General features: G+C 43.6%; 1 protein-coding gene across 1 annotated transcript in view; it reads right to left on the bottom strand.

The window, feature by feature from the left end:
* Positions 1-9136: 9136 nt before the first annotated feature.
* The window catches only part of LOC109300700 (vascular endothelial growth factor receptor kdr-like), a 109053-nt gene continuing 95722 nt past the window's right edge, over positions 9137-22467 (bottom strand). Inside the window, exons 26-27 of the mRNA XM_019521486.1 lie at positions 21289-21389; positions 9137-12019 (exon numbers count right to left, since the gene is read on the bottom strand). Of these exons, the coding sequence (XP_019377031.1) occupies positions 11809-12019; positions 21289-21389 (312 nt within the window). The 3' untranslated portion in view covers positions 9137-11808. The remainder of the gene's footprint in view (positions 12020-21288; positions 21390-22467) is intronic.

The raw sequence follows: 22467 nt of genomic DNA, 5'->3' as shown, positions 1-22467 counted from the left end.
CTGCTGGCCTCTCCCATTGCTATAGTGCACGTAAAACTTCCTGATGGCTACAGGTCCTCATGGAAGATCCCCATGGCAAGACAGTATGATGTCTGCCCCGACAAAGTATCATTCAGCAGTGCTACGTCAGCTCAGGATGAGGCTGAGTCAGTCGGCCATTTCAGTGCCACCTGATTCATCAGTGCATCATCGTGGCACGTATAAGAAACTCTCAATATGCACCAGTGACTCCAACGCCAGGTTTAGAGCTGGTCCTTTTTAAAGACTGCAAGTCACTCAGGACATTATGATCTAACCTACCCCAGTGTTTGGGGAAGTGGTGTTTTTGTCTCAGTCCACCTCGCTGCATTCCTGACACAAGGGTGCAAAGCTGCATTACACTTTTATCTCAGCATCACAACGTCTCAGGCGTTTGCTGCTTGCCTAAGGAGCTGCAGGGGTGAGGGGAGATAATTCTGCATAGCACAGATGATCTATTAGAGACAAGCAGGAAACCCGTTAACTCGATCCAACACATCAGTGCTTCCCACCCCCACCTGCTCTCCTTGCCTTACCCCTGCATTGTCTTTGTAGCTGTGCTCTTTGCTAAGATGGCTTGTGACATTCTTGCTTGGGGCATAAACAGTGGAAGACAGGATTTGAAAAATATACATGAATAAAAGGTCAAAACTCTCCCAGGAAAGAATAAAGTTCTCAGCTTTTTTTAAAATGCATAGTTATGAAAAGCAAATTAACCTTTGGATGCTTGAAGAATTCATTCTGACAATAGCACAGCTTAAAAATAAACACACGCTACTCCAAGCTGTGTGTCCGAGGATGTCCCACTTTATTCTTCTACTGAGCCAGTCCTTGACCCCGAAGCTCACAGAGTCTATAGTCTTGGCTTATAAAAGTCATGCTGATATTGTTTAGCCATAGCAGCCTTAAGGGGCAGAGGGCATTGCGCTATGCAGGGAAGCTTGTGAGGTGAAATTGTCTACTTATTTCAACGGGCAAACGAGGGCTGCTTTTTTGCTGTTGGTTTCTTTCATCCTAAATCTGCTGTCAGCTTTGGACTCCTCCTGCAGAGTTATTCTGTGAGGGGAAGCAAAGCAGTGAGAAAATAAAATATTTGTGGCAACCCAAGAAGACGGGCATTTTTTTCCAAGCCTGACCCAGCTCAGGGCTGGTGCATCATTAACAGATGCATTGTCTTTTCCTTTGACTGCAGCTGGTATGATGCAGAGTAAATCCCTGCATCCACTGCAAGCATAGGCCACAAATTTTATTTTTGCTGTGGTGGGGGGAGTTAAAATGAGGGACCTGTGGAAGGTTTTACATATTTCAGGTGAAAGCCCTCTTCCCAAGGCAGGTCGGGGCCCTTGGGCCCCCACGGACTCAGCACCATGGCTGCAAGGGTGGGAGGGGGCAGCTGTTTCCTTGGTTTTAAGTCTTGGCATAAAGATTACGGAAATTTGACAACAAGGACTTAGCCTTCAAGGCCACTGCAACAGGGTCCTTCATGAAAACTTTGGAGAATGGTCATTAGGATTAGCAGTACATGGGACACTGTTTGCTACTACTTCAGTTAGTGTCACTGAGGTAACGCAAGTGGCTACATGATTAAGTCAGTGGTCCTCAACCTGTTGGCCCCGAGGGCCAGGTGAGTGGCATGGGGCCAGTCAGTGGGCCAGATTGGGCCCTGCATGCCAGGATGAGGCCTGGAGCTTGGTGCTGCCCCAGGCACCGGGGTTGGGCCTTGGGGCTCCATGCCACCCCTATGTGCCAGAATCAGGCCCCACACCACTGCTGCCTGACCCTGCTCACCAGGATAGGTCTTTGTGACCCTACGTTGCCCCCCTGCCCAGCCCTGCATGCTGGGATCAGGGAATTGGGTCCCTGCACCACCTTCACATGCCAGGATTGGGCCCTGTGAACTGGGGTTAGGTGCTGGGACCCCCCACTGTCTCCATGCATCAGGCCATGCTCTCCAGCCTGTGGGACTCCCCACAGGTCTGGAAACTCAACAGCAACGGAGAGGCACCACCATGCTCTTGCTGCCAAATTTTTGGACCCATGGGGAGCCCTATGGGCCAGATGACATGGTGCCAGGGCCCAGCTCTGGCCCACAGGCTGGGAGTTGAGCACCTGTCATTTAAATGAATGTTGAATGATGTAGTTTACGTGCAAAGGGAAGAAGGAGCAGGGTAAGAAGAAGAGGAAACTGCCAACAGGAGATGGAAGCTAAGGCTTCTCAGAGCCCACTTACAGCAGCCAACCTCGGCCATCCTTCATACCAGGCAGAGTCCAGAACAACTCCATTTGCGTCACAGGCGTCCCTGATACCACAATCTTGCCAGATGTCGAAATCCATACAGTCAAGGTGCCATGCAAGGCACTAATACTTACTACATAGGATATCATGATGGCTGCTGGTGAAGCACGCCAAGCTGGTTAGAGCTGCCCAGTTGGATCTACATGGCTGGAGGTGATTTTCTGAGTGAGGGTGAATATTATATAATGGTGACTGGATGGTATGGCAAGAGTAGCTTAAACAAACAGGGGGCTGTGTTAGACCTGACTATAAATGGGAAAAGAGCCTGTCTTGGTTTCACTCATGATATTTTGAAACGGACACGTTTTGTTTGAAAACAAGAACCAGTTGTGTAGGCTCTGCCTTGTTCCTGCTAAACCGGGTGGACTAAATTATTCACTTCTGGAGCTCTACCGAGCCAAGTGGAGTTACATACAAGAGGGAACTGGCCCATTCGGAGCATCACCATTGGGCTTTGGAAGCAGTATCAGCCCCTGTGTGCCTGTCCTGTGTACCTGGGGACGGATTCATGCTTTCTGAAACAGCCCACCATGCTGTATATGCCTGGTCCTTCCTGCTGCAATGGCCGCTTGAGCGGGTGAGCCGTTTCAAACATCCCCAGCAGATTTCACTCCTGCTGTCCTAGCAGAACTTGCAGAGTGCCTGCCTGTCCTTCTGGCCTCTGCTTTTTGATTTTGTTTCCCCTCTGTTTTGAAACAACTGCGCATTCTTCTTTGGACTTTCAACTCAAATCAATCTGATGAAATCAATAACAGTGCAAAGCAAAAGAAGAATAAACAGAGCGCAGTTACATCCTAAATTCTGATGACCTGCTTGAAGACTTTGCTCTTCTGGTTCAACTTCTTCCAGGGTAACTAAAGCCTAGGCACTGTAAAGGGAGTGGGATTTCTTTCATGAACCCTCCAGGTGCCATATCTCTCTCTCTCTCGATGTAGATAGATATATATAGTTTCTATTTAAATTGATTCTTCATAGGCTGGTTTTAAACCATCGTGAGCCCCTAAAGCAGCGATTCTCAACCAGGGTGTTGTGGCATCCTGGGGTGCCTTGAGATTGTTTCAAGGGCACCATGGGATGCGGCACAGTTTTAGCACTGTTAGGCGTGCAAACATAATTCGCAAGATAATCCCATAGGGGGTTTGCACATGACACAGGGGTTTAATTCTCCCTAAATTGAAGCAGTGTTTTTTTTTTAAAAAACGCCGCTTCAATTTAGGGCAAAGTAAACCCGTGTTGGAGCCTGATCGTTACTTGCCTCTCCAGTGGTGGGGAGGGGAGAGTGAGCTGCTGGCGAGCAGAGCAGTCCCTGAGCTACAGGGTTGGACTGGTGCGTCCCTCCATGGCAGCGGCAGCCCCCCCAGGCGGCACCTGCCCACAGACACCTGACTTGGGCAGTCCCGGGGGCCACTGCAGCTGTGGAGGGAAGCACTGGGCCCCCTCAGCTCAGGCAAGCAGGCTGTCAGGCTCCTGGGGAAAAAAAAAAATCAGGCTTGCTGCTTTTTTTTTTTTCTCCTTCTATGGAGCCTGCCTTCCTGGGCTGCCTGCACAGCCCCATGACTCCGGTGCTTCCCTCCCTGGCTGTAGTGTAGGAAACTAAAACTCCTCGGAAGTGTTTTACTTTGCAGCGCCCCAAAGTCATTTGCTGCATCCCAAAGTCATTGAAGGCACATTATGCCACCACATGTGCTACAGCGTCTGGAATTAATGTGCAATACACCGCCGAATGTGCAAACAGCAATGCCATTAAAGCAGTGCAAAAGGCATTTAACCTGCTTTAAAGTGTCATCTGTAAAGCCCATACATTTCACGTAGGACTCTGTAGCGTTAAAAACATTCTGACCTATTGTGGTTTTTCTGAGTTCTTTGCAACAGAATAATTAGTTCATTATTTTTCTCTAGTTAAAAAAAAAAAAGTGTCAAAGTTAAGAGCCAGCATTTTTCGAGGGCTGCCTCGAATCTACCGATGGGTGTTTCAAGTCTATTGTGGGGTGCCTCAAGTCTAAAAAAGGTTGAATTGAACCACTGCTCTAATGCTTGAACTAAAAGAGTAAATTTGATAGCAGGAAGTAGTAGCAGGCAGATTCCTCCTACCAGGACCAGCCACTAAGAGGAAACAAAGAGGCATTCTCAGTTAGCCAAGTTGACATATACTTTAGTATTATTATTTTTTTACATGCTACATGCAATCCATAACAGAAGACAGCAGCATGCCCCTGTTTTGAGCTGCTTATTAGCTAGGCAGGGGCTAAACAACTCTGCAGGAGCTAAGCAATTCCCTTCCACGTCTTCTTGGGGCTGCCCTGTTTGTGTTTCATGAAGAAAATACTCTTCATTAGGGCATGTCCAGCTGAGGTCATGGAGTGAGGGCTTCTCCTTTTCTTGTATCTTGCTTCACTGAGGCAAAAGATGACAGTTCTTTCTGGGTGAACAAACCAGTAGTATTTCACTGCAGAGGGGCCTCAAGTAAAGGTATGTCTGTCCTCATATCTCCTTTGCTCAAGCCTGACAAACAAACAAAAGCCTGTTTCAGCTTATTCTGCTGTATGATCTTAGGGGCCACACATCTACATGTCTTACAGTTTGGTGCCCTGATATTGGCTGGAGCCTGGAGGGTCTACAGTAGTAAAAATAACATACAAACTTGTCTCACTTTTACAGGTAGCAAGACTGAGGCACAACAAGGTTACTTGATCTCACTGAGGTTACTCTTAGAAACAGGAGAAGGTCTTGGCTGTCTTGACCCCTGTGTATATTTGCACAGAACGATGCAGCACTGGCTAGAGACATCTGAGCTAGCTCTCGGACTAGAACCAGGAGAGCTGGAAAGCATATTAGAGGGTGCAGTGCTGTGCTAACATAGGCCGACTGTTTCTGGTACTTGAATGAGTTTGGGTATTTCTATGTGGCAGTGTACTGTGGAGATGTCTTCCTAATCCTGTGCTTTTCTAAGAATCCATTCTTAGCAAAGGCAAGGCAAAATTGGGCACCTTGCAACTAAAGACGTGCACGGCTGTGGGCAATCGCTAATTTACAGTAGCAGCTTAAAGCAAATCAGAGTTAATTTTCTGCATTTTCTTTCTGCTGTTTGATATATTAGCCTCATCATAAAGGAGGAGGCTCCATACTGCCTAGCAAAATTATACAGGAGTGATGCATTATATAAATCACTAAAGCATTTCATAGTTTACAGGGAAGAACGTTCTTGCTCATTATGTGAATGCGAGAAGACTGCAGCATTTCAAATGACATATATAATGTAGACACTTGTTTCCAGGACTATTTGCAATGAGGGCTGAGGAGAAATTTTAAAAGGTTCCAAGTGACCGAGTGCTCTGACGTTTTTCAAACCCCAGCGATTAGCTCAAGACCCATGCCAAAAGCTTTCAGATTGTGCTAATGGGGAAATGTCTCCGGAACACCATAACACAATGATTTTTCTAATGAAACCTTCTCCCTGGAAAAATAAATAGAAATGAATCTCTGTCAGTCTGCAATAAACTGAAAAGATCTCATAGACGGCATGGCCAGCAATCATTAACTATGATTAACTATGCCACTGGAAAGGAGTTCTTTGAAACCATGATTACAGGGGTCTTCCCAAATATTAAGAAGAAGAGCCCCCATCATGAAAAATTATAATTCAAGTAAAATATTCCCCTTTCTCCTACTTTTCTACATTTTTAGACCTACTGCACTGCTCCACATAACCTGGGGAGTTATCGATTCAGGAAGGAGTTCAGTACTTTAGTTGTGCATGAGAATCCAGTGAGGATCTCTGCACAACTATGGGACGATATTGTCTGAAATTAAATCTGCTTGCAAAACAGTTGTTTTTAAATGACGGGACAAGGTATTCTTCTGAAACTTTAAAACCCCTCTAAGACCCCAAATGTCAGCCTACCCTGCAGTTCCCATTCCCTTTGTCTTTATCACTTTGCCCACTGCCACGTATTTAGGCCCTGTAGAGTTGAGAATAATGCATGCAGGGGCAGGCCTCTCTTCAGCACAGTTTTGAAGCTTAACATTAGGCCTCATTGCATTGAGCATAGTTTTTTATCCTGCAGACATTTAACTTGAGCATCAGTGGCCATACTGATTTGATTTGTTTGCAGGACTGGGGCCTGTGGGTCACATTGGCTAGATTTTAGTGGCAGCTAGATTCATAATCCAGCTTGTTCCATGTCATCAAGTCAGATCTACGGATATACACCAGCATAACCAGACTGGCATTTTCTTAGCCGTATGAGCTCTTTAAGCGAATGCAGTGGATAGGCATTTTCAAGCTGCCACAATGTGAAAAGTTTACGTCCCAAGCTTTGAAAGCCACAAATCAATTAATATAAATTCCACTCCCTGTAGAGTCTCTCAACACTGTCACATTTTTATTTATATCCTTCTCCAAGGACAACTCCACACAAGACAACAGATGACACACAGCAGCCCTGGGCTGTATAAATATAGAATCTTTTTATTTTTGGGTTAATAGATACAATACAAATTTTGACTACATAAGAAAGCAGAGTTTTCAGTGCATACATTCTTCAGACAAACAGGGACTGGGCACACACACATTCCATGGTGATTTGAGTAATACATGGCACTTATTTAGTTTATTGTCCATAATTGCACAGTTATTGGGCTTTCCCAGCTTTGATTAATGACTTGGACAGCTCAAGGTCTAAGGAAAGACTGACTGAGGGATAACAATGGAGCCAGCATTTATGAAATAGGATTATTCAGCAGGACAATGGGACTCTTCTCACTGCATCAGTCTTCCTATAACCACAGCCTGTATAGACTTGGCTTGGGTTCCCAAACAGACATTTGTAGCAAACAGGCCAGAACTGAGGCAACACACTTCTACAGTCTGATACTTTTTTGTTAGACTCAGTTCCTGAAGGCCACACTCAATTTTTAATGAGTCCTTACTCAGTCATTACTCCACTGAATGACAAAGATCTTGCCTGAATAAAGATCAAAATAGAAACCTAGAAGGGCCCCCAAGATTTAGCCATTATTTCAAGGGCAATACATGCCTCCCCATGTGTACTTTCCCTCCTGTTTATTCATAGACAAAAGACCTGTGCTTGAGCTCAGAATCTCATCTTGCAAAGGCCCGGTGCCTTGTGTCTTGCTAGGAACCGTTTGCTAGACATTTCACTCCCTGTAATTGTCCAGCTGAGGCTTGGGACCTAGAAAACATCAATCCAAGCTTCCACCTTGGTAACTGCATTAAAGGCAGATAAGGTTTGGCTGCATGGTTGCAGGCTTAAATGCCAGCTTCCCCTCTGCCATGAGGCAGGAAGTGCCAAGGCCTTCCACAGTCTTCCACACAGCTCCCATGGGAGCAGCTGGACAGAGTTGTGCTCAAACTAAAGATGATAACTGTGGAGTCTGGACCCATATTGAGATTCAAATCTAAATGTCTCAAAAGCTACTGGGGGTTCAGATTTTGTTTCCCGTGTTTGGGCCCACTCCAGAGAAAGACCTTAGGACATGAGATTTCCACTTCAATCTGATCTTCCTCATTGCCTGTGGTGGGCTGGGAGTTGGGGGCAGACCCAAGATCTCACTTGACACCCCACTTCAGACTAAGAGACAGCAAAAGGGCCAGAGAACAATCACATTGTCTGAGTGAAAGCATGGAGACGGATGGGATTCAGGGACAAATCCATTGGACTTTGGCATACTGGATACTGAATACTTAAACACCCTGAAAAGAAGGAAGCGTATGTTGTTCAAAGAGGAGATACAGTGAGATTTCTAGGTAATATAGAACAAAGGGACTTTTTTCACGGAAGGGAAAAGTCAAGGTGGAAAAGGCCTATTTAAATCCTGTTTAAATGGTCTACTTAATTCCCAGCAAGGTCAAGGTATAGAGGAAGTGACTGAGTGAAAATGGTTCTACACTTGACCTTAGCCAGAAGTCTTTGGGAGGGTCCACGAAGGGAGGCAGTGACAGGAACCTTCCATGTTCACGGGTAAATGGAGAGTGAGGAAAAGGGATGGGGGCAAGAAAACATTAGGGTCAAGAAACACCATCTGGAATACTGTACTGAGGTAGGTGTGGAAGCAGCATGCCCCTGACCTCTGATCTGACTCCAGCAGTCGTCAGGGGAAAAGATGATCCTTGCCCCTGACAGCTCTGAGTCCCTTTGCCCTCAAATGGCAGAGTTGCAAGAGAAAAAGAGAAGGGGAAAGCACCATGTAAAATAGCCAATGTAATTGAGCTGAATCAGATTGGCACGGCAGGTGGCTGGCTGCCCTCTGGAGTCAAATAGGAATCCCTGAGAAATCTGAAAAATATCAAACATTACATCACTTAACAATTTGGCTCCCTCTCTTCTTCCAGCCAGTAGGTCAGCCTTGAGTTAGAATAAAGCCAGTGAAAATCTCTCCTCTTTACCTGGAGCTGCATGGCTGCCACCTCGAGGAATGCGACAAGCCCGCTGGATTCCTCCTGAAGGAATCCAGCCCCTGTTTTCCAACTGAAGCTAAATAACAAAGGGCATAAACAAGAGTCCAAAATGCAAACAGCCAAAAGGAGAGTCTCTATAAAATGGGGCTAGGAAGGTGCTTTAAAGGGAAGCCTGTCCTGCAAGCATTAGTGAAATGTTTAGTAAAGATGCTTAACTCTGTTACATCAGAGAATCTCCTTTTCTTTTTTGACTAAGACCTTACATACATTACCATATAAATGAATCGCTATATTTGCCTCTACTGGGTAAATTATATACACCAACGTAAGGACAGAACAATAATTAAATAAAGGGGGATGAGGAAAGGACAAACAAAATATTAGTAAATAAAATACAAGACACATATGTTCAATAATACTTTTCAGGCAATGTTTTTGCTGGTTGCATTTACCAACAAGGGGAAATAATTTCCCCATGCAAAAATTGGAAACACGTCTGTGTGAACATGTCATTTGCAGCTTCTTGGAAGCATTTTCTAAATGCTGTGGGGCTGGCAGGATTAAACCAAAACCTTCCACCCACTGCCCGAGATGAATGGGTCGCTGAAGAACTGATCGTTGGCATCCTAGGCATGGCAAGCCCTAGAAAGCTCCTGACCCCGGGACTACAAAGAGACCCTCCATTTTAACAGGCCTGTCGGTGGAACCAGTGATTAAACCGGGGTTCCCCAGTGCGTGGGGTTGTACTTTCGTGTTGTTAGACAACTTCATGTGACGCAAGAGCAGCCCTGAGGGATGCTGGCCAACAGCCATAAAGAGACTCTCTACGTGCACAGTTTCCTTAAATAGAGAAGTGCCCCTTGGGTTCTACTTAGATAACACCCTCCCCATGCCTTTAGTTTCAGATAAGGCCCTGCAAATTCTGTTCTTAAGAAAAAGGAAGGGGAAAATATGTTGAACTTTCTTGGAAGCAGCTAATTAGCACAGCAGTGTTTCCAATTTTCTTTTAAAAATGGAGAGTACATTTATATACTTGCAGCTGTTATTTTTTTTCCTGATGCTTCCTTATATTTAGATTTCACAAGCAAAGATTTCTACACACCATAATTTCTCACAAGCTACAGAGCAAGGCACAACATCAAACCACCTCACATCAACACCATTAATGCTAGAGCTAGCCAAATTATTTATGGGCACATTTTTTTTTCCATTTGTCTTGAGAATAAATAATTTGTAAGCCAAGTATTTTATTATTCAAATGGACCTATGGATGGTTAATTTAATATTCACCGAACAACTGATCTAACAAGCAACAGAAAGCTCTGTAGATACATTTTTCCTCACCAATTTTCTCTCATTATTTGACCAGCTCTAGTTAATGCATAGCAACTAAAATACAAAGAAGTGCAAAAATGACCATAAAGCAACTACAGACCACAACTCTCTGGCAGGTCTGCTGCAAACAAGGGGATTGTGAGTTACTTCATATCTCTTATCTTTTATTTTTATATAGATTAACTCTGAAGCTAAAGAGAACCAGGACCTCAGTTCCCAAGAACCCCATTTTCAGATGCGTTGCCATTCACAGTTAACGTGGTGCTGGGCCTGTCATTTCCCCTGTGATAATACCTGAGGCTTCTTTCCTATTTATTTCAATGTAATCAGTTCTGCCTAAGCATTTTTAATGTTATGAGACAGTCTGGGTTGTTTTTATAATGTAGAATAAGTTAGGGGGAGGTGACCATATTGTTTGCTAAATTTGTTTTTTTTTAAATTTCCTTTGGCTTATGTTCATTGAAAAAACTCTCTCCCTCTGAAGAAGTCAAAACACAGTGTCAAACCTGTGGGAAGGGAAGGGGCTGTGTAGGTTCTCCCACAAAGAGAATATGCATACAGATCCCCTGCACAGAGCTATAATTTTAAAAGGTTACAGGCTTGACTGTCAATGAGCATCTCCCTCAGCTGCGCTTTAGATTTGACAACCTAGATGTTTCATCTCTTCCTCAATTTCTAACGCCAGTTGAGATTACTTCACAGTACATTCAAATGGCAAGGATTATTTTCATGCTTGTGAGGCTGCTGCAAGAAGGACATGGGTATGTGTGCTCGCAAACCTTCAAACCCTGCTGCACACACATCTGGGGGGGGGAAGAGGGGAAGCTCTCTTTCAAATGTTAGCTCTGTAGATCTGTGATCCAGTTGGGCTCTGACGATTAGACTTCTAAGAGCTCTGACTGGCGCACGCAGAGTTTGGGTGCAGAGGGCATTGTATGCCACGCTGATGTTTACCTTGGCAAGGGGGTCAGGCTGTTCCCTAGGTACACACTGAAGTATCACAGTTTGGTACAGGTTGGCATTCCAGAGATCAAACTGTGCTGGGCATCAGCCATTAAATCTGGAGGGAGTGCTTCCTTTTAGAGAGATTGGCATTCAGAAGGTAAACAGAAACATGATGTCATAGCACGTACACAATATTAGATTCCCAGCTTTAAGCAAAACATGTATGCCTATTTCAAATGCATTTGGGGAGGGACAATAAAATCCCCATCACTTTTTAAAACAATAATCTTGAATTTTTCATTTGTTCCCCAAATCCAAATCAAAGTTTGTAGCTGCAGTTCTTTAGTGATCCCCCAACAGCACCTATTATGTAATCCTTGCAGGGCACAGGCATGGCTGATTCAACATTATATTCAACTTTGCTCTCCTCAGTGGTTCATATGGAACGAGCAGAATGCTCCTGAAGTGGCATGCATATCTGCATTTGCCACTGAGAAATCCTGGGAGGAGAGGAAGGAGCAGGGGCCGTAGCTTCTATTTTTTTCTTTTAGTATGTAGACTGTTAATTGACTGGCTAAACTGAAATATGCCTTTAAGGTAGTGCTGTAACTGCTTTTAAAGTGTTTCCATTCACAAAGGGATGCATCAAAAAGAGACATATCAACCCATGTGCTGAGAGATTTCCCTTCTCCCCTTTAACTCTGGTCCCTTTAAACAACCTGTACAAGTGTGGAAGAACGTTAGAATCCAGCATTGTAGAAAGAGCCGCAACAGGACCTGGCTTGGACTGGACTCCTTACACTGGAGGGGTGGAGTAGTGGATGACAGAGTTGTAATCTGGTGGTGGACTGTGACATTCCAGGTTTGGATCCATTGGCAGAAGAACTGAGTCTTCCAGTGTGAAATCCAAGGTGTCCTCTTCGACCTGCACTGTTGGCTGGTATTTCACAGCTTCACGCTCGTGATCAGATAGAATGGACTCTTTGCTCTTGCTGACAGCCCTCCTCCTGTTCGAACACAAAGGCAAACAATACAATATATAGACACCTTCCTTATAGGATTTTGCCCTTTTCTTTCATTAGCTTCATGTTGGTCATTCTCTAATCTCCAAGGCACATTACACCTATTAATGAATACAACTTCAGAGTATCCCTGTAACATAGGTAACATTTTACAGATGGGGTGCAGAAAAGGTGAGTTAGTGAGATACCCAGAGGTGCTCAGGAATGGGTCTAAAGATAAAACCCAGAGGAGACCCGATGCTCTGTCTTTTTCCCTAACCACCCTTCAGTGCACTGAATGTATCCTAGCTACAAATGCTCCTGTCACATACAGGTTCCTTCTCCTTGCTCTGACACCAGCTCAGTGTGATCTGACTTTTTCTGAAATCAGAACCATGGGCTATGATTTTTCTTTAAGTCAGTAAAAGATGAGATTAATGAATAATCTATGATGGACTTCAATTTGTAACTATATGGGAAGCAAGAGTGCACCTTGTATGCACTGTAGGGCAAATCTCTCTTGCTTACCATGTTATTGAGAAGTCTGTCAGCTAAGTCTTCTTTTACTGTAGGGGCTGATGGGGAGAAGAGGCACTGTTACCCCATAGCACCCCTATTGGGTAAAGTAGACATGCAGAATCCTAAGGGAGTGTGGGTATCCTCTTGTTAGGTACATTCACAAGATGGTCTCGAAAAGAAGTTCACCTGTTTACAAGCAAGGTAGCTATATTGTTGTAGACTACCCTGAAACATCCCCCTGCTTGAGGAATTCAAAGTGCTTTTGCAAAAGAGTTTTGGTTGATATGGAAATGGTTTTGATAAGAAATCAGACCTTGATGGTGGCTCTCTGAACTTCTCTACTGGGTTTAGCACTTTTTAACCAGCATCTTTTTGCAATAATCCATAATTTCAATCTGACTCGATGACATGGCTCTAGTAGCTCTAGAAGGCTACCAGGGCATATTTAAGGCATGTATTTGCTGTGGCAATGTATTGGCTTGTGTCGCTGTGCACTGCCACATAGTCATGCCCCTATGCCATTGTCTATAGTGTGATGAGTCGGTGTGTGTTAAATTATATTTTGCAGGTCTTAATCTATTAAGGCACTTATTTAATCCTGATATCTTGAGGCAAATTCTACCATAATACAGAAAGGTACAATTCCTACCAAGTTTGGGAGATGCACCATTTTCACACCAGGGCTCATTTTCAATTCACTGTAGTGGTCACTATACAATTGGTCCCTCCTGCTCATCCCTGGACTGAGAAAATGACTCCAGGACTCCTGCCTGGTGATGGAGGTAGCTAACTATTAGGCTGCCTCTTGCACCTCTGAAATGAACTCCAATCCACAGCCGCAAACATAAACTTCACTGTGTTGGCCCTGTAAATCCAGACTAGAGTTGAACCCAATCTCTTGTTTGGCAGTGCAGGTCACTAATTGCTAGGTTGCCTCTGAAGACTAAAATAAACTACAACCTTGAGAGTTCCAGCATGGTGGTAAACTTTTAATGTCAAAATCTAAATTATTTTCTTTTTCCCTGGTCCACAGAAAAATACCAGTGGGAGTTGCTTCTAAATACCACACAGCTGGCAGCTGACCCTGTATCCCCACTCCCTCCATGGTCTTTAGATAAATTCTACATCTGACAGAAGCAACAGAGCCACCTTTCTGCCTCACTGTTTGTTTACGTATTTCTCTTTTTATTACCCACTCCTGTTGACACTTGTCAGCTGACTCCATGGATGCTCTGGCTTTTAATTTGCCAGGTATTAAAGTTGTCAATGGAGACTGGGAGAAGCACAAAAGTATCTGTGTAACTTGGCCCCCAGCCTGTGTGTCTTAGAGTTCTGGATAAAAGAAATGTTATTAGGGTTTAGGGAGGCCACACAATGAGAAACTTTCAGACCCTTGTCGGCTCCCAGAAAACGTTCTCGTTACATTTTTGTCCCCTCTAGGTCAGGAGATTGGATCTGGGAATGACTCTGTCTATCACCTAAATCACACTGATGTTTGAAGAGATTCTAAAACAGTGACATTTAATATTTGCTCCAAAGGCCGAGAGATGATGAGGTAGGTCAGAAGCAAGTTGTTTGATTCACCATGTATAGCAGACTGAAATGCAATTAACTTTTGAAAACATACCTTTAATCCAAAATGCATTTCCAAAATTAAAACAATCTTAGGCTCTTTGTATTTTTACCTTTTTAATGTTCTGTCTTTACCGATGCTTCATTCTTCCCATTTTTTTTTGTCTCCGTAGCAGGGAAAGCTCATATGTTTGGAAGATATATCAGAAGGCAAGGCTAGGGCCTTCTTGTTCTGACTTGTAATCTCATTTGCTACAGATACATCCACACTGTGTCAAGTATCACTGGTCCATCTACTTTGGTATCCTCCTTTCAACAGCAACTAGTACTTAGTGCTTCAAATGAAAGCAACCCCTCCTTTAGAACCGCATTCAAAGCCAACTGCTGTAATACTGCATATTAGGAGAGACAATCCTGAGCCCCACAGGAAAATAGTTTATGGCCCAAAACACATGATTTTATTACTCATGGCATTACAGAGCTACAAATGTTAATAATTGTATTGTGACCTAATCCTATTTAAAACCCAGCCACAATATTTGACTCAATGAATTCCCAAGTTGAACTTATGCTATCTAAATAAATATTCCCTGTATTGATTCTTCTTTCACTAACCTTCATTTTCATATAACCTGTTGTTCACATGTGATGGGAAAAGGTAGAAAGGAGGCACTGATCAATGTTACAACACCCTTCATAATTATTCATGTCTCCATTAATTCCTGCATAACTCGTGTTATCACTTGAAATTATGGAGAAAGAGGGGGAGAGTGAGACACCTAAAATACATTGAGAAATTGTTCCAAGGCAGTGATAATAATTCAGAAATCCTTGAATTAGTTTTCACATGACCTTGTACACTTCTTAGGGGGGTCTGAACACTGCAGTTTGCACATTAAAATAGATTTTTCCAATAATATTTAGTCTGCACCAATACTGTGGCTGCAAACGAGGGAAATTTGAAAACAGAACCAAAAAATGACTGAGGTGTTGGAAGGATTAACCAGTGAGGGAATGAAAAGAACCAGTCTGAGCCTGGCTAACTGGTGACTAACGGGGATATAATAATAATAATCTACAAATGTCTGTGGCTTTCGTTCTATAGTGCCCCCAGCTCTGAACCTATACGTCAGATGTAAATGCCACAGGAGGCTGAGGGATTGATTGGTAAAGACCAAGTTAGTATACTCAAAGGCCTGTTTAGTCTACAAATTGGAATTAGAGTAGCTACCAACACATGTCTGCCTGTCCCAGTTACAGCACAGTTAAAATCTATGGCATGGATCAGCATGAACATGGTTAATGGGTCATGGGATCTGGCTACAGACAGAGAATTTTAGCCTGGTAATGAGACCTGGTTAAACCTACAGCGAAGTCCCACCATGCCATTTTCAAATTCTTCAAGTGTTTTGCCCAGGTCTCCCAGCATGATACAGACAGGTCTTGAGACCAGCAAAGGAAAAAATAGGTTAAATATTAGGAAATATATATAGACTGCCAGAATGAGTACCCTGGAGAGGGAGTAGAAGCTAGGCAGAGGATGCTGGAAGGGATAATTTGAATCAGTTAGAAGGAAACAGACTGGATGACATAATTGGTCTTTTCCCTCTCACTCCATTAATCATTGATTTTTGGCTTACAGTAAGAGAAATATCAAAATCAACACCCCAAGAACTGGGAACTCATTGCTGGGGCTGTTTATTTTTCTGTATAAGGGAGCTAGTTTCTAACGGCTTAAAAGTCAGTGTCAGATGACATGAAGAGGAATGTGCAAGTGGAGTGATGACTGTAAGCATATGTCTTAGGGGAGGGAAACAGGAGTGGAGGCAGTTCTGCTCTGATCAGTGAGTTCTGAAGTGCAAGACAGAACACATCCCCACACTGCTGCCCAGCCACCTTGCCCTAAGCAGAGGGGAACAGACAGGTGTCTGGAGTCATTTAAAAAGCTGGGACATGTTCAGAGGCTGCATTTAAAAAGCTGCATGTAAGAAATGAGCAACTGGGTTCTGTAGTGCCAGGTACAGCAGTCTGTGCCTTATGCCTACATCCTGTAACAGTAAGGGAAAGTGAGCTTCAGGGCCTCAGAACAGCTTTCATGAGGTGTTTAATGGGGCACTTTTTCAGAGTAAGAGTGATTAAGGCTACTGTATTTTTCCCCCGATTAAATATTACGTACTAACCCTGGTTCTTCTCTAATAGTTATGACTGTAATTCTGTTTGCCTCAGTGAATTGGCAATGAACACAGGAAAGTAAGAAGCCAATATTGCTTTCCCCTCTGGCAAGCTCAATGCATCTCAACGTCTGCTGACACAGGGACCTCGAAAGTTAGGGTCAAAAGATCTTTTTGCTTTGAAATGCTTCTAAACACAAAACAAAGCTAAATTCAATCCACAGTCAGGACTAGTCTACCATGGGAGTAAGTGACTGCAACTCTTAGGGCTTCAGTGGACTTGATCCTGCTGACACCAGTGATAGTTTCGGACCAAACATCTCAGATATGCAGCCAAGCCAAATGAAAGGCTCTGGCAGAAAACTGCAGCACCACCAGCAATGGGCAATTCCCAGTTAAACACATGGAACAGCGGACTGCGAGGCAGAGAGCCTGAAAGAATGAGCTCGGGGACCAAGTATTCCTTTTCTCATCTGGGGTCTTGTCATTGCATCACTGTGTGACCCTGGAAAGTTACTTGCACAAGATTTTCAGAAGCTGTTTACTAATGCTTGAATGCCTTAAATTTGGGGTCGTTCCAATCTAGATTCCTCTGGTACAGGATCATAGAGGAAAATGTCACTAGTCCAAGGTGGCTAGCAACAAAAAAGAATGTCTTCCATCCTCCCAGGAGAAAATATGATTGTACAGATGTTCAGAATTTTTCTTCCAGAGCAAAAATAGCCACTCCAGGAGAAAAATAACCTGGGAACAACTAGGGGTAATTCAATCCTGGGAAAGTTTTCCCTAGGAGATCAAATGTCTGTACACATTCCCTTCTGAGAGAAGCCACAGCACAGTTCTCCAGAATCCCAGGGTGCATTGCTCCCCTCTCCTGCCAAGAGACAGTGTGTTGCCTGGGTTGGACTCTACTGCTCCAGCTGAGTGGGGAGCAGAACATGCCCCTTCACAATCACCACACTGTGCTGCAGGGAGCCACAGGCTGACTCTGAACAGTCTGGGTCAACCAATCAGGGCTTCCCTGTGCACTGCTGCCATCTGTCTCTAGGCAGACTGAGGGAGCCTGCAGAGTACTCTGAGAAGTGTACACAGGGCCTCTGGCTATGCAGCATCACAGTGCGAGTTCTCTGCTCTTCCGGGGCTCACCATTCAAATGTCTGTTCCAGGGTCTCTGGGAAGGTTTTTCTACCAGGAAAACAAAACCAGGAGAATTCTCCCAGATCATTTGAGTATGTGTATGGAGATTTTATCTCCAAACCCCATTCATATGGAAATAGGAGGCTGGAGCAGGAATGCTGATTCCATTTTCCCTGGATGCCTGTATAGCACAGAAGATCCCACAGGTAAATTATGAAGATGCGAGTTGTATAGCTATTTCTCTAGCAGCTACTGTTCCTGCATTTTCCCCAGACACTTTGCATTTGAACTGGAATCCTGGATGCTGCTAAGTGCAATTGTTTTGCTTTCACTCTTGTGCACCTAGGTTGCCTTAGACCTAAATGGATGGCTCTCAGGAACACAATCCCAATGCAGCATCATGGAGCCTGCAGCACATCTGCTGAGCCCCAGTCAGCTGGGGTCAGGGCACTCAGCCAAAATTAGCCAAATAATTGGAGATCAGCTAAGCATCATCAAGTCAGACAAGAAAAAGAATGCCAAATCTATTATAGATATTAAATAGTGACTTGATTAGAGATTCTCCATGAGGGGTTTAAAACTTGGCTTTGTAGTGGTCTGTTAACATTACAAGATGAAACCTGACACTGGAGTGTTCACTGTTATGTCCCACATGCACACATTGCATTTCCCATACACTTTGTAGGACTCTAATTCCACCATGGTGCCTCTGTTCTCTCTCCTTGCTATGGCAGCGTATAATGCTTTGACTTCAAAAATGGTTATTACTTGTCTAATAGAACTCCCAGTCCCAGGGTATCGGATTCATCTTCAATAAACTCTTGACACCGGCATTCGCTGGTGTGTAGTGTTGCCAACTTTTAAACTCAATGGAGAAAGCAAATGCAAGATAAATAAACAGCGAGATTTTGGTGAAAAATAATAAACTCAGCCACCCTGCTTTAGAAAACACGCTAAGCCTTTGAAAGGTTTTGTGTAAGAAGAAAACGACTATTTGAAACAGGTCCAGGGTAAATGTTTTTGATAGAGAGAGATATACAATTAACAAGGGTGACTTTACCTCCCCTGCTAAACCAACACTTTTTTCTGACCTCTCCAAGCCATTTAGAGACTATCACATGTGTTTCTTGGGGTTGTTTTTCAAGTTACGGGTAGGGGAGGCCAACGGATGACATGTCCTCAACAGAAAGGATAGCAGGACCCTCTGCAATTAATATTTAAATAAATATGTTCTTGGGCCACAGAAATTCTGCAAGATCATTTAAAAAGGAAGCCAACTGCTCAGCTGGACTTCAAACACTGAGTGGAAAAACTGACCAAGTAAAAACACGCCCCTGTTCTACCCTGTAGTCACTAAGGTCCTGGGAAAAAGAATGAGATGGACGTTGTTTCTCCAGGGCTTGTGCCTACACTAGATTTCTAGGCAGATGCCCTTTGGTGGACTGACTGCCCCAAGAAGAACCAGGTGCATAGCAGGGAATGGAATAGCAAAGAACATTTGAATTTAGCAGGCTTAATGGATGTAAATCATGGCATAACTTCACTGAAGTCAGTGGAACTCCACCAATTTAAACTCTGAGCTAAACTCCCGATGTCCAGCTCAGAAGGTTTATTTGAGGCGTCATCCTTTGCAGAGCTGGGATTGAAATGTCAAAAGAACAGGCTATGTCATGGAATGTCTACATTTCTGCTTCTGGATAGAAATGCTGTTAGATCCCCTGTCTGGTGGGATTTTGGTCTTTTGGTTCTCGCTAAAAACTTGAAGAGGGAGGGGGAGTTGAAAAACAACCCAGAAACTACTTATTTCAACACTTCTGAATCTTAGAAGGGGGAAAACAGATGCTTCAAATGTGATTTTTAAAATCTTAAAAAAGGAACGAATATCCACAGGAAGATTATTGTATTTTTATTTTCAATTCATCTGTCCCTAGAGCAATTATGTACTTGTAGTTCAGGATATGTATACATGGCCCAGTGTACAGAAGCAGGGTAAATCAGTCCTAGCAGACTGCTGTGTTAATGCAACTATACTGCATGTGGTACCTGCATGAAGTTGAATCTCTCTACACAGGACTGCACGGAGGGTAAGTTTCATACACGATGGAGGAGTGATACAGATCTTGGTGGATCTCTGTTTTTCTAGTACGGGGGCCGTGCATGTAAACGGCCTTGCTGAGGGGATGTTACTGGACAACACTGCTCCCAGAAACATACTTCTTTTCTATAGACTAGGTGGAATTTGAAAGCTGCACCCTCCTGCAACAAGGCCAACATGAGTCTGATCTCTAGCTTTTGTCACTAAATACCGCATATTGAATGTAATCCAAAAACTGTAGGAATTCATAGAGATGAAGTTGATTTCTCCCATCTTTCCTCTCCCTGCCTGTCAGAAACAGATAGCCCTTCTCAAGTACTGACTGTGCACAGCGTTAAAACACTGTTCAGTGCAGTCTTCTTCCAACATACCACTCTTCAACAAAAAGTTCAGTGTGTTCTGTCAAGAATGATAGAAATTACCCTTGTGAGAATCCATACTGAATTTAATAGGGTGGAAGCCAATAGAACTATATCTGTCTTGGATACTACAGAGAAAAAAACCTTTGAGAGAGAAAGAACTCTAAAAATCTAATTAGCTGAATTGAAGGTCTTTCCTGTAAAGTTTTTTGAAGAGTTCTGGGCCAGTAATCTCTATGAGATTCTACAGGTTGATCCCCGAACCCCTATAAAGGGTTACCATTTTTTAGTATGTTCTAGAGGATTTTTTGTAAGGATACACATGGAAAAGACACACTCCATCATCAAAGCCATCTCCATCTTTCTGCCATTGTCTGATTGTTCTTTACAGATTGCTAAAAGAACATGAAACTCTGGAAGCCAAACTCCATTTGCTTTCTGATGACTGTGTATTTTACTGTGATCTGTTTTGGTGGCCTGTGCTATGTATGACTGAGCACAAACTCAGCATTGGCACAATGCCTATGTGCAACCCCAGTCTGGAAAGGTGGATCAATTGGTTCCTCAGACTGGAGACAGTGCTAAGAAGTGTTGGATGTCTGTTGAGGGTAGGAAGGGGTCAGGCAGAGAGAGGCTATCAGAAGTTAGAGAGAAGGAAATCGTAGAAGTTATACAAAAGAAGGTTTAGAGATCTTCTGGGTGGCTACAAGCCTTTTAGTACCTATCCCATCATCTTAAGTTCTTCCTCTGCTATTCACCTGGAAAATCCCTCTTGCCTATTATGTTGGAAATAGGCTGATGCATGTCTGGTATGTATCAATATGGGTGGGCTCTTCCCCTACTAGTCTCTTGATTTATTAAGTTTTCTTATTTCTTGAAATTGTTGCACCCCTCAATAAGAACTTCAAAAAGAGGCAGACAGGATAAACCAAACATAGTTTAAATGCATCCTCAGTCCTTTTGCTCCTATGCTATGTTTTCCACATATGTACAAACAAGCCAATGCTAGGTCAGAGTCTTTGCTCCTCTTTGATATGACAATTCCAAAGCACGAGACCACTTCTCGTTTGACACCTGATGCATCCAGTTTTAAGGCTGATGAATTAATTATTATCCAGGCTGTGGGGAGAGACATACACACCCATTTGTAAGCACAACATTTCTTTCAGAGGTCTAGGATTGTGTTTTATGTCTACCTTATTATATGCCAACTGGCATGGCTTTTCTCTCTTCTGACCAAAGCTAGATTGTTTCTATTAATTTGAAATTTAGTAACCATGGCCATGCTGCTGTAATCTTGAAAATCCAAGCTGCATATGGTCTGCTTGTTCAGACTAAAGTGTGTCATTTGGAATCAAAACCCGCTTATTTTCTTCATGAGCATCTTGTGACACAACACCAATTCCAAAGAAATGTACTCACGCCAGAGCCATAATCCCGTAGGGCCAGGAGCGGATTTCCAGCCTCTTCAGGCTTTTCATCTCATCAGAAGTCAGCACCATCCCGCTGTCCGACTCACTTTCCTGTACAGGAAACAGGACGTCAGCAACATGTTAACTGAATATGACAGCACTGCAGATTTCTCAAGTTAGAAACACCACAGCCAGGGGAGAGTGTGTGATGCAGAAGTTGAGCTGGGCAGCAATTAAAGATGAAGAAGAAAGAAGAACAAAGGGGATGGTTCAAACAGTAAATTCCAGATGGCGTCTGTCCTTCTTCCTCCTACTTTTCTAAAGCATGTTTTGTGCTATAACACAGAGTAGGCTGACTGCAGACTGAAGTCCTCTCTTTCTTCACAGAGCAGGTAAAACACAGGCAAGATCAGTTCAAGCTTTCCCTAACCCTGACATGAAGTGGCCACCATTAGGTAGGGTTGAGGCTCCATGGTGATTCAGCTATGGGTCTCAAGTTAAGCAAGCCAACAAGGAACCCCTTCATAGTGGCAGTTCATTTTTAATCTAGAGGCTTCTTTATCAGAACAAGGGTGAGATCTACTGACTTATTCCACACGAGCCCCAAAGTGACTCAGCTGGGCATTAACAAGCAGAATTGGACTTCAAACAGGCTTGGCAGTGGTTTTTAAACTGGGGTTCTGCAATAGGTCATCAGGGGTTCTCCAAAGAGATTGGGGGTGATGGTGGAGCAGGCCAGGAGGCCACCATTGCTAGGCAAGGTTGCCCAGCTTTGTTTCAATTCACATGGCCCATGGAGCTAGGGGTAGGGGTTCCATGGCAGAAGAAGTAATATAAAAGGGTTGTGTAACTTTAGGAATGCTGACAACCTAGATCCTAGAGCAAAGGTTCGCTTTGCAGCCCTGATTTGGCAAGTCACTTGACCATCTAAATCAACTGCCGCATCATAAACCACTTTCAGAACATATACAACTCTCATCAATTTAGAAGTTAAGTTTAAATTTATATGCTTTGTTGAATCATGCCTTATATTACCAATCCCTTTAGCCAGCCTGTCTCCCTGGTGCTTTTATTTTCCCTGTGAAAATTGCCTTGTTGGTTTTATGGAGATGAAAGTTTTGAGCTGCTTTAAAATTAATATTAAGATACCATGGGAAGTGCAGGGATCAAAACATGTACACAGTTGGAA

The sequence above is a fragment of the Gavialis gangeticus genome, unplaced genomic scaffold, assembly GCF_001723915.1.
Source record: "Gavialis gangeticus isolate Ggan-Ray unplaced genomic scaffold, GavGan_comp1, whole genome shotgun sequence".
Taxonomy (NCBI): Eukaryota; Metazoa; Chordata; order Crocodylia; family Gavialidae; genus Gavialis; species Gavialis gangeticus.
The sequence above is the reverse complement of the archived record's forward strand: the minus strand, read 5'-3'. Positions and strand labels throughout refer to the sequence as shown.